General features: G+C 38.7%; 1 protein-coding gene across 4 annotated transcripts in view; it reads left to right on the top strand.

Moving 5' to 3' along the window:
- LOC110299986 (disintegrin and metalloproteinase domain-containing protein 5) overlaps positions 1–12,621 on the top strand; it is a 69,237-nt gene that overhangs the window by 40,821 nt on the left and 15,795 nt on the right. For 2 of the 4 annotated variants that reach the window (XM_021169991.1, XM_021169993.1), the window contains exons 17-20: positions 1,196–1,282; positions 1,994–2,108; positions 4,499–4,661; positions 6,559–6,612. In XM_021169991.1, coding sequence (XP_021025650.1) covers positions 1,196–1,282; positions 1,994–2,108; positions 4,499–4,661; positions 6,559–6,612 — 419 coding nt within the window. The remainder of the gene's footprint in view (positions 1–1,195; positions 1,283–1,993; positions 2,109–4,498; positions 4,662–6,558; positions 6,613–12,621) is intronic. The other 2 variants (XM_021169995.1, XM_021169994.1) reach the window with 1 other exon arrangement.

Here is a 12,621-nt window from a genome sequence, read left to right as displayed (position 1 = left end):
CCTTTTCTTTCTTTCTTTCTTTCTTTCTTTCTTTCTTTCTTTCTTTCTTTCTTTCTTTCTTTCTTTCTTTCTTTCTTTCTTTCTTTCTTTCTTCCTGGCCTCTGTGTGCTGATCCCTGGGAAATGCTCCTCAGAAGTGTTCTTTGAGAGGAGAATCTTCTTGTCCATGTTCTGTGCTTAGGCTTTCTCCTTCTGAGGTGACCTTGAATGGAAAAGATCCAAATTTTTTAAAGTGAGGCCTTTCCCTTGGCAACCCTTCCCTGTTGTGCCAGTTTGGAGCGAGAGATTCTGAGGGGATGGTGCTAATCTTTAGGATCCCAGGTGCTCCCCTAGAAGTGCTTGCCTAGTTCTGCCTTTGCCTGCATCATTAAATCTTTCCCTTCCCCAACAAACAGCCCCCAACTCTGCCTTCTGCTCTTTCTAACTTTAGCCAGTGTACAATGAACAGTAACCATAACACACAGCCCTTGTCTTACTATGTCTTCTACCAAACAAATTAGTCTGTCACTACAGAATTTAGCTTCAACTGAGTTTTCAGAAATGAACAGAGCGCATCTGGAATGTTTGCCATAATATTATAGGGACCTGTAGCCAAGTTCCTAAAAATCCTCCTTGCAGTCTTTTAAAACCTCACGAGCCAGGTCCCCATTGCCCACATTCCTCTCGGCATTCTGAGCTTCAAAATTCCCACCAGAATGTCATTTTCAGCCCTGCCTCTAACATCCTAAGGATCTTCCAGCTCCCAGGTTCTTCCATATCCCTCCTGTGGGCCACTTTTAAAGGCCTATAGACAACCTTATACCAGCAATAACTCCATTTCTGGTATCAACTTTGTATGCTAGTTACTTTTGATGATATATCTGTAAGCTCTCACTCACTGCAGAGCATATAGCCTCCCTCCATGTGTGATGAAAACTGACATCACCACCTACCTTTCTAAGAGGGCTTCTTAAGATAAATGATTTGAAAATAAGACTCAGAAGTCTTTGTATGATTGACAATCAGCAGGCACGAAGCTCATTGCAGTGTATAACAATTACCATTTTGCTTGACTATATTCTCATAGATGCGAATCCTAATTATGGGTAATATGACTTCTAATTTTTCTAAAAGTCTCTTGTGTTTGGTCCATGCTTTCAATTTCGTGGTCTGACTGCCTATTTTTTTTTCTCATTTTTTGTCTTGCTTTGCTTCAGTTTTGTTTGGGAGCATCATGCACAGAAACTAGATTTCACATTGATTCTGCCAAGTGCGATTCTACTAGAGATTGCAACGACCATGGGGTAATTATTTATCTCAGCAATATGGCTTTAGCAATCCAATAAGAAGGCATTATAACTGACTTGAGGTTTTTTGCCAGTTCTATTGTGTATGGTGTCATTTATCAAATTTCTTATATTACATATTATATTAACTGCATTTTACTTTATTATATCATGTATTATACAACATATAACAATGATTATATATTGTAAATATAATAAATATGTTATATTTACTATATTTGTTATAATTTGTAACTCCAGCCTTCGCTTCTTAAGGAACTTGCCAACTAGTCACAGAATATAGTTCTGTGTATGTAAAATGTTTGGTGAATATGTGGAGTGGAGGCTGTTCAGAGAGTGCGTCCTTGTATAGCCACAGAACTATACAATCCTTTGCTTATGGAGACAAGGCAAGAGGCAGTAAACAGATGCTGTCAGAAAGTCATTGCCAGCCTTACTAGAATCTGGGCTGTCCTGTGAAGCTAGAAAGTATTAAGTGACAAGACGATTAACTGGATGTTATTGGCAGCTGTACTATGTGGGTGTGGTTATAGGGAAGTTGAAAAAAATAGGTAAAAAACTGAAAAAGTTAACTTAGCTACAGAAACTTAAATATACCCTCTAAAGTATGGACAATTATAAGAGGAAACTTGGTGAATCTGTATTTAAACTACATTTCCCAGAATGCAGTGCTATATGGTACTGAGTTCTTTGTTTTAATTTATGCAGGTTTGCAACAATTTTCAGCATTGCCACTGTGATATAGGATATAACCCTCCTTTTTGTGAGGAACATAAGGGACAGTTTGGAAGCGTTGATGATGGACATAAATATTATGTTGAAGGTTAGCATTCTTTAGATTTTATTTATTAAATGTAGCACGCCAGAGGAAAAGTTAAAGGTCCAAGTCTTTATTACATAGTAACTAACATAGCAAACAGGGCTTTTCATAAGGTTAAGAAACATGGACTATACAGTTTCTTAGATTTTTTTCCTTATTAGTACTGAGATTGCACATTAAGATCAAAGCAGTGTCAGCAATTTTAATTTTAATTTTTAAGTGGGAGTAATGGTAGTAGCCCCTAAAGATCATAGAAATGTTTCCCAGATAATTCTTCTTTTAAAATATAGGGCAGGTTTGTAGCTGATGGCTTTCCTGTCCCTTATTGTTCCCTTTGGCCCAAACTGACAGTGTCTCTGCTGGCATAACTCTGTCTCCTCTGGTCTAATCCCACATTCCTGGTTTCTTCAGAGATGGCTGATTAAATCCAAGATTCCCATCATACATACGTGTATGTATGTATGTATGTATGTATGTATGTATGTATGTCTGTATACACAAACACACACACATATATATGGTTTTTCTAAGAATTCTTTAGTATCCTTTAGAGAGCACACTTCCTTTTTCAAATATGAGCAGATTGAGTATTTCTTCTTTGAATTGACTTCTTTCATCTGTCTTTGGACTCTTGGATTTTGCTATGAGCAATCTGGAGGCTATATACTAGAACTTCAATATTTTCATTTAGAATCTCCTCTGGTAAATATTCATTTTCTGAGCTTGGAAAACTCCATCCTTTACAAGCCATTAAAGTCCAGTTTAGCTAAGAGTTGTGCCAGAGCCAGTGTTTCACTGAAGGCTAGCATGCTTCTTGTTTCTGTCTGAGACGCCACTGGACTCTGACTTTAATGTTGGCGAGTCACCAATGTTCTATCCTTGATTCTTTTTTTTTTTTTCAATTTTTTATTAGATATTTTCTTCATTTACATTTCAAATGCTATCCCGAAAGTCCCCTGTACCCTCCCCCTGCCCTGCTACCCTACCCACTCACTCCCACTTCTTGGCCCTGGCATTTCCCTATACTGGGGCATATAAAGTTTGCAAGACCAAGGAACCTGTCTTCCCAATGATGGCCGACTAGGCCATCCTCTGCTGCATATGCAGCTAGAGACACGAGCTCTGGGGGTACTGGTTAGTTCATACTGTTGTTCCACCTATAGGGTTGCAGACCCCTTCAGCTCCTTGGGTGCTTTCTCTAGCTCCTCCACTGGGGTCCTGTTCCATCCAATAGATGACTGTGAGCATCCACTTCTGTATTTGCCAGGCACTGGCATAGCCTCATAGAGACAGCTATATCAGGGTCCTGTCAGCAAAATCTTGCTGGCATGTGCAATAGTGTCTGTGTTTCTATCCTTGATTCTTTATGTGGTTTCTAAGAAGATGCAGACTTCCTCACAATTTCTCCTCCCTCCCCCCTCCCTATCAATTGTCATTCAAATAATTTTAAATTGCAATTCCACTAGCAGCCCTTTTGTGTCAGTTGATGTATCTCCTAGCCTGCCTCTTACTACCACTCCAGGTTTGCTCTTGCCCTGACTCGCAAGTATTCCTTGGGACAACAACCCTATTCTAAGTACCAAACCTATGCTTGTTGGGCTTCTTTGAACAAGCAGAAGCAACAGTTATGTGTGAAGATAGAACAACTGATTTTCCACCTTTGATATACTTGTAACTGGCTCATAGTATTATGTAGACTGCATAGTCCTTTAGATCTGAAGGGTATGTTGATAAACTAGAAAGGAATTGAATAAATCTTTGTAATTGCCTTACCATCTAGAAAATTACCAGGTTGCATATAATTAATATGTTGTATATACATGAATATTTTACACACACACACACACACACACACACATACACACACACACACACACTAAAAAAGAGGGCTGCAGAGATGGCTCAGTAGTTAAGAGCACTGACTGCTCTTCCAGAGGTCCTGAGTTCAATTCCCAGCAATCACATGGTGGCTCACAACCATCTGTAGTGGGATCCTAGTGTGTCTGTTTGAAGAAAGTTACAGTCTGAAGATGAGCTACAATGTGCTCATATACATAAAATAAATAACTCTTCTAAAAATGTGGGCATGAGTTTGAAAGATAGCAAGGAGGACTTGGGAGGGCTTGAAGGACCGAAAGGGAAAAGGAGATGGTGCAACTATACTCTCAAAAGGGAAAAAGTAATTAAAAAAAAAACCTAACACTTCAATAATATAGATTGGTCTAATTTTAAGGGTTTTTTTTTGTTTTTTGTTTTTTAGATATTCTCTAGTATATATGAATGAGGTGTTTAGTGTTGGGGAATAGTTGTGGTAATGATATATTTTCTACTCTTCCATTTGGTTAATTAAAATCTCAAGACACAATTTAAACCTTGCGTTTTTTCCCTTCTAGATGCTAAAAGCTATAAGCAGCAAAGTCGTAGTAATCTTCCAAAACAACGGCTTCAGCTCATTCTCTACATATCTCTGCCCTTACTTGTGATGATTTCAGCTGTGGTTATAAAGCAAAGCAAACTGAGTCGTGTATGTGACAGAGAAAGAAGTGAAAGCAACAGGTACCTATTAGATATGCACATATATGTATTATTATTGCATCAGGTGAGTCAAGACAAAATGATGGTCTTCATTAACTGTAAGATTACAGGCAATGCAATGCAAAGAGAGGCACAGGCACACATTGCAAAATGGGTTGATTTCCATCCCTAAAACCACTCACTTCATCACCAGCACCCCTGAGAAAGACAGTGTTGCTGCAGGCATCTTAGAGGCAAGTTTGGCCTTTTCGTTCACTGGTCCTGTCAATTAGCCATGTTGTCTTGTTGTTAGGCTTACATCATGAAGAACCATAATATTAAAATAAAAAGAAAAGCCACAGTCTAAATTTATTATCCTATTTGTGTGACTTATTCACATGGTAATTGGGTGAATTCTTGATAGCATCAGACCGACAGACAAGAGACAAGGTGACACTTAGCTTTAGAAAACTCAGTTTTATGATATAAGTTTTGCATGCAAAACTATGATACCTTGACCAACTGACACAGCCTCTGTATACTTGTAGTGATTTTTGGTAACTGTATAAGCATGAAATGAAGAAGGCTTTTCAATGTATCCCAGATCTCTAGGAACATATACTTACTAAATCATTGTATTCTCTGGCACCAGCTACAGAGATAGCTAACATTATGTTGACCTCTAATGTTTATTTCATAGTATTTTGCCATAATATTTCCCTCTGGTTTTCCTTTTTCAGAATTTATAGGAAGATTCAACAGAAATATTTTTCACGATAAGGGAAAAGCACATTTAAAAATAAAAAGAGAAAATAACAGATATTTAAAAATAGAACTATACATTTACTTCACAGACAGAGTAAAAATAATTATTAAATAGTACTTAGAGCTGGGCGGTGGTGGCATATGCCTTTAAATCCAGCACTTGGGAGACAGAGGCAGGCAGATTTCTGAGTTCAAGGCCAGTCTGGTCTATAAAGTGAGTTCCAGGACAGCCAGGGCTACACAGAGAAACCCTGTCTCAAAAAAGAAAAAAGGAAAAAATAGTACTTAGAAACAGAAATGCCTGCCACTGGGTTGGCGGAGATGGTTCAGTAAGAAAAAACGTTTACCATGCTACCATGCAGATCCAAGTTTGGATGCTCAGCCTTCGTATAAAAATCTTAGTGTGGTGGCATGTGCTGGTAACGCCAGCACTTGGCTGGGAGGCAGAGATGGGAATCTCTAGGGTGCTGCCCAGGCCATCTAGTGGAAAAATGAGCCCCAGGATCAGTGAGACACTGTGCCCCACCCCCACTCAGAAAAAGTGGTGGGGTGATTGAACAAGGCATTGCCACACACACTTTCTTTCACAAACATGCCTGGAGTGCTTGTCATTTGTTGTACAATATCACTTGTGAGCTGGTTGAAACACTCATTTACCCACAATAACACTATTTGCATCTAAATGAAAAAGTGATTTAATATAATATTTTAAATCCAGAGTATTGCTTAAAATATACCCGTATGTCAAAAAAATTCTCAGAATTGTTTAATATTTATTATATGATTGTCAGACATTATGTGAAATTCAAACTTATTTGGCAGATTCACAAAAACAAAAACAGAAACAAAAAAAATCAAAACATGATGTGTTTATGGGGTAGTGTGATTTTTTTTTTGAACATTACTAATGTTTTTGCCTTAATTCAACTTAATAACTTGGGATATCACAGATAGGTCTCTCTGTATAGGTATGGGTTCATAGCATAAATACTCGAGCTAGTTTAAAGTGCAAATATCAGTGAAATGTCTGTTCCAAAGCACAAATGGCACCTGCTCACGTTGGAAAATGACATTTCATGTGTACGAATCATGCTGTTTCCGTGGACTATGGTCTTTGTATTTGTTTGAGATTTAGTTTTTTTCTATTTAAAAAAGAAATTTATCAATCTTGTAGCTCTACAACAGAAGATAGTGGGAGTAACACCAATGTGACCAGCAGTGGAGGAAGGTAAGTGTGGAGTGATACAATTAATCCCTTGTAGTGATTAGGTTTTAGGACTGCTGAAAATGTCTAGTTTAAAGCCCACACATTTCTGAAAGCCTCTACTGTTGTCATCATAGATTGTCTCACAATAGTAAGCAACATAGTTGCCTAATATCCTGTGGTCTGTTCTATTGATCTGTCCTGAAGAATGATAACTGAACTTCTATGCTAGAGTATATGATACTACCTGTGGGTCATGAGAAGAATTTATTAGCAGAGAGAAGGAGAATCTATATTTGGATGACATTTTACTGTTATATAAACGTTGTTTGATAAGGATGCCCTATACATATATAGTCATGAGATTAACTCAAAGAAACAAGAACTAGTGAGAATGACCTTGGAGTTGTTGCTGGTTTTGTTCTTTAATCCATCTAGAAAAGTAGAGTTAGAGACCAGGTATAGAAAAAACAAATCAATTGTATGCATTAAGCATTCCCTTACTGTCAGCTATAAAAATTCCCCTTACAAAATGAGGGGTAGAAAATGAGACAGGAGACTATTTAATGCAAAACTCTACGATTCTTTTAAGTCCTTCATCCTTGTAGCATGAAGTTACATAGTATATTGGTATATTCAGTAAACCCTGAGATAAGTTACTGAGCTGAGAAAAATTTAAGAGATGTATTATAAGCCGGGTGTGGTGGCACACGCCTTTAATCCCAGCATTTGGGAGGCAGAGGCAGGCGGATTTCTGAGTTCGAGGCCAGCCTGGTCTACAAAGTGAGTTCCAGGACAGCCAAGGCTATACAGAGAAACCCTGTCTCAAAAAAACAAAACCAACCAACCAACCAACCAACCAACCAACCAACCAAACAAACAAACAAAGCGATGTATTATTTTGTACTGGCAGTTATCATTGTCATTCTGTTGTCAAAATCTATTTTATAAAACCCAGAAGAACTAGGAATGTCTTTATTTGAATTATAAAGAGATCTATGTTGTATGGCACATTTTTTGGTTGTTGTTGTTGGGGAGAGACATGAATACACGTAGCCTCACCCCATCTATATAAGGAACCAACGGCAGACAAAGTAATGATTCTACTAAAGCCCAGCTGGTGAAATGGTGAGTTTATTGGGGTGACTTGCAGGAGAATAGATGAAAAGTTTAGTCACAGGATAAAAAAAAAGTGACTTATTGACAGCTAGCTAGTTGTATCACCAAAAACTTAGTCCAGCATTGGGGATGACTAATAAAAGATGGAACCCTCACCCTCTCTCTACACATGATGTATAGGCAGTTCCTCCAGTAAGATATTCTTTCTCTTCAACAATCTTTACTGTTTACATAACTTTAGGGAGGGGGGAGTCTTTGTGTCAGGTAAGTTTTAGGGACTTCCTGAGACTTGTAAATTGCTTTACTTTCTAAATCTTAAATCTTAATTTTTTGACAACTCCATGTTGTCAAACAAACAAAAAACCCCAAACCAAAAAAAACCCCAAAACAAAAAACACTACCACCACCAAAAAACTTGCCTCTAGGAAAAACGTTTAATTTAGAGGAAATTGCCAAATATAATAGACACACATAATAAATATGTGTATTTATTAAAACCCTAACAACATAGAAAAAGACAATCTAACTGTATTCCAAAACACTGGATAGAAAGAAGAGTAGAAACAAATCAATATAAGAGAAATAACTGGAGTAAGCAAAGTCAAAAGATGACTCCTTCAAAAGTTCGTAAAATTTTTACAAATTAACATATGACTCAAATCAAGAGAGAAGTGATATGAATTATTAATGTAAAGGGGCATTATTTTTATTTGGGGGGCATTAGAAGAACTTAAAGTCAGTAAATTAAAATATTTAGATGAATTATATTTCCTTCCTCAAACATGTCTGTCCCCAACCTCACGATGCAATAGGGAGACCAACCAGTCAGTTACCTTATGCCTACTCAAAGACTAAGAGCTGCAGTCTAAACTCTCTTTGTCAGCTATGGTGGCACATACCTACCATTCTAGCCCTTGGGAGGATGGGGCAGTTGGAACACCATGACTCTCAGTGGCTGGGGTTACAGGTGCAAGCAATCACTTTTGGCTCTATTGAAATTTTGCACCAGTTGTCATCAGATAGTTATATACTTTACTTTTTGTGTTTTATTTTCCCTTTTGTCTAATCATGATGATTGTCTTAACTGTTAACGTGACACAATCTAGAATCACCTGGAGAGGGAGTCACAGTTCAATCAAGATGGCCCACTGGCATGCCTGGGGAGGGTTATCTTGATGATGTTAGCTGAGATTTGAAGACTCACTCACTGTTGTGGTACCACTTCCTGTTGGGAGATCCTGAACTGTCTCAGAGTGGAGAAAGGGAGCTGAGAAAGAGGAGCAGGCATTCTGACCCTCTGTTCTTGGCTATGGATGTGACTAGGGACTGCTGCCTTGACTTCCCCCTGGTGATGGACTGTAACCTAGAACTGTGTGCAAAACAGAGATTTCTCCCCCGAGTTGCATTTATCATTACAGCCAGCAGAGAAACTAATATAGGCACTGAAGGGATGCTGGCCTTGTCAAGTGTGTCTGGCTCTCTTTGTCTTACTCTTTGTGGCTAAAAACAAGTTCTTCCTTTCTTGCATTTCTTTCCTTTCTTAAAGTCAAGTTTTCATGTATTCCAGGCTATCCCCAAACTAGCCACTTAGCCAGCGGGGTCCAACCTCAAGTCCTAATTCTATCACCTCCTCTCAAAAGTATCCAGTTTATACCACAAGATTCTTTATCCACTTATCCCTCAAGGGGCACCTAGGGATGGTTCCATGACTTGCCTTTGTGAATAGCACCTATACTTGGGATTTAACTTGAGTCTTCCGTCCTTTATTCTTAGTCTAGATAGAAGTTTATTCAGTTACTTTTTCAAAGAACCAATTCTTTGCTTTGCTGCTGCTATTGTCGAGTTTGATTCAGTCTGATGTGATATTTATCACTTCATTCTCTCCTATTCTCTGCACATTTTGTGTTTCATTTTTTTTTCTTTCTGAGGTGTATAATCTTGGGCTTTGTTTGGACTCCTCCCTTGTTATAGCAAGCACTTATTATTCTAAACCCCTCTCTCAAACCTGTCCTTGGACATTAGGTAACGTAAGAACATAAAATGCTCCCCCTGCCCCTGTCTTTCCATGTAGCAAAGGCATGCTTTCCAGAATATGAGATTTTGCAGAGTGTTTGGATCTCATGAACCCTGACCTAATTGATGGACACACTACTCCCTGGTGAATGCCTAACATCGTGACATAAGGATCATGTAAAGTGGGAAGTGAGGTCCAGGGGTCCAGTTTCAGTGGGGGGCATCCTCTTGGGGGTTATATCTTGTCCTCATGCTTGCCTGTTCTGTTTAATTCTCTCCATGACTCTTGAATTCCTGTGCCGAGTTTCATCCTCTTAAAATTAAAAGTGCAAGCAGCAAATCAAAATGGGTAGGTGGTACAACTGTAAATTTAAATCTCTCTCTCTCTCTCTGTATCTATATAAAATATAAAACTATATAAAAAGATATAAAACTATCTTTGGAGACCAAGTACCAGAATAAGGTATTAATTAATAAAAATAGTTGAAAATTCAATAGCACAACACTGAAACAATGATTCTGCTAACTGGACAGAGCCATCTTGGGTCCCGGATCCCTCAGAGACCAGTCTGCGCAGGTGAGAGTGTAGACTGCAGAAGCGATACAGCTTCTGGGACAGGCAGAAGAGACACAGCTTCTGGGATAGATCCTGTTTCAGGCTCCAGGTATCCGGGCACCTTCTCTGCCAGAGGAGAGGTGTCTGCCCAGGAGAGCTCTGACCTCCAGAGCAGGGGAGAGAGCCATCATGTGTCCTGGGTCCCTTGGAGACCAGTCTGTGCAGGTGAGCATTCAGACTGCAGCAGCAACACATCTTCTGGTACAGGCCCTGTTTTGGGCCTTCATCTTCAGCCAGGAGGCAGGTCTGAATGCCAGACCTCTGTGCACCTTCTGTGCAAGAGTAGAGCTTGCCAGCAGAGAGTACTCTGACCACTGAGACTCAAGAGAGAGCTGGACTCCCATGGCTGACAGAGGCTAACAGAATCACAGGAGGAACAAGATCCAACCAGAGACAACTATAACAATTAACTCCAGAGATTACCAGATGGTGAAAGGCAAACGTAAGAATCTTACTAACAGAAACCAAGACCACTCACCATCATCAGAACCCAGCACTCCCACCTCAGCCAGTCCTGGATACCCCAACACACTCGAAAAGCAAGACTCAGATTTAAAATCATAGCTCATGATGCTGATAGAGGACATCAAGAAGGGAATTAATAAATCATTTAAAGAAATACAGGAGGACAGTGCTAAAGAGGTAGAAGTCCTTAAAGAGGAAACTCAAAAATCCCTTAAAGAGCTATAGGACAACACAACCAAACAGGTGATGGAATTGAACAAAACCATTCAAGACCTAAAAAGGGAAGTAGAAACAATAAAGAAAACCCAAAGTGAGACAACACTGGAGATAGAAACCCTAGGAAAGAAATCAGGAACCATAGCTGCAAGCATCAGCAACAGAATACAAGAGGTGGAAGAGAGAATCTCAGGGGCAAAAGATTCCATAGAGAACACGGGCACGACAATCAAAGAAAATGCAAAATGCAAAAAGATCCTAACTCAAAATGTCCAGGAAATCCAGGACACGGTGAGAAGACCAAACCTACGGATAATAGGAGTAGATGAGAATGAAGATTTTCAACTTAAAGGGTCAGCAAATATCTTCAACAAAATTATAGACGAAGACTTCCCAAACCTAAAGAAAGAGATGCCCATGAACATACAAGAAGCCTACAGAACTCCAAATAGATTGGACAAGAAAAGAAATTCCTCCCAACACATAATAATCAGAACAACAAATGCATTAAATAGATAGAATATTAAAAGCAGTAAGAGAAAAAGGTCAAGTAACATATAAAGGCAGGCCTATTAGAATTATACCAGACTTCTCACCAGAGACTATGAAAGCCAGAAGATCCTGGATAGATGTTATGCAGACCCTACGAGAACACAAATGCCAACCCAAGCTTCTATACCCAGTAAAACTCTCAGTTACCATAGATGGAGAAACCAAAGTATTCCATGATAAAACCAAATTCATAAAATATCTTTCCATGAATACAGCCCTTCAAAGGATAATAACAGAAAAAAAAAACAATTCAAGGATGGAAACTATGCACTAGAAAAAGCAAGAAAGTAATCCTTCAACAAACCAACAAGAACAGAATCCCAAATTTAACAACAAAAATAACAGGAAGCAACAATTACTTTTCTTTAATTTCTCTTAACATCAATGGACTCAATTTCCCAATAAAAAGACATAGACTAATAGACTGGTTACACAAACAGGACCCAACATTCTGCTGCTTACAGGAAACCCACCTAAGGGAAAAGGACAGACACTACCTCAGAGTGAAAGGCTGGAAAACAATTTTCCAAGAAAAATGGTCTAAAGAAACAAGCTGGAGTAGCCAATCTAATATCGAATAAAACTGACTTCCAACTTAAAGTTATCAAAAAAGACAAGGAGGGGTACTTCATACTCATCAAGGTAGAATCTACCAAGATGAACTCTCAATTCTGAATATCTATGCACCAAATACCACATTCATTAAAGAAACTTTAGTAAAGCTCAAAGCACACATTGTACCTCACACAATAATAGTGGGAGAATTCAACACCCCACTCTCACCAATGGACATATCCTGGAAGCAGAAACTAAACAGAGACACATGGACACTAACAGAAGTTACAAAACAAATGGATTTACTAGATATCTACAGAACATTTTATCCTAAACAAAAGGATATACCTTCTTCTCAGTGCCACATGGTACCTCCTCCAAAATTGACCATATAATTAATTGGTCACAAAACAGGCCTCCACAGATACAAAAATATTGAAATTGTCTCACGCATCCTATCAGACCACCATGGACTAAGGCTGATCTTCAATAACAAC

This window comes from Mus caroli, chromosome 8 (genome assembly GCF_900094665.2).
Source record: "Mus caroli chromosome 8, CAROLI_EIJ_v1.1, whole genome shotgun sequence".
Lineage (NCBI taxonomy): Eukaryota > Metazoa > Chordata > Mammalia > Rodentia > Muridae > Mus > Mus caroli.
This window is presented reverse-complemented; position numbering and strand designations above follow the sequence as displayed.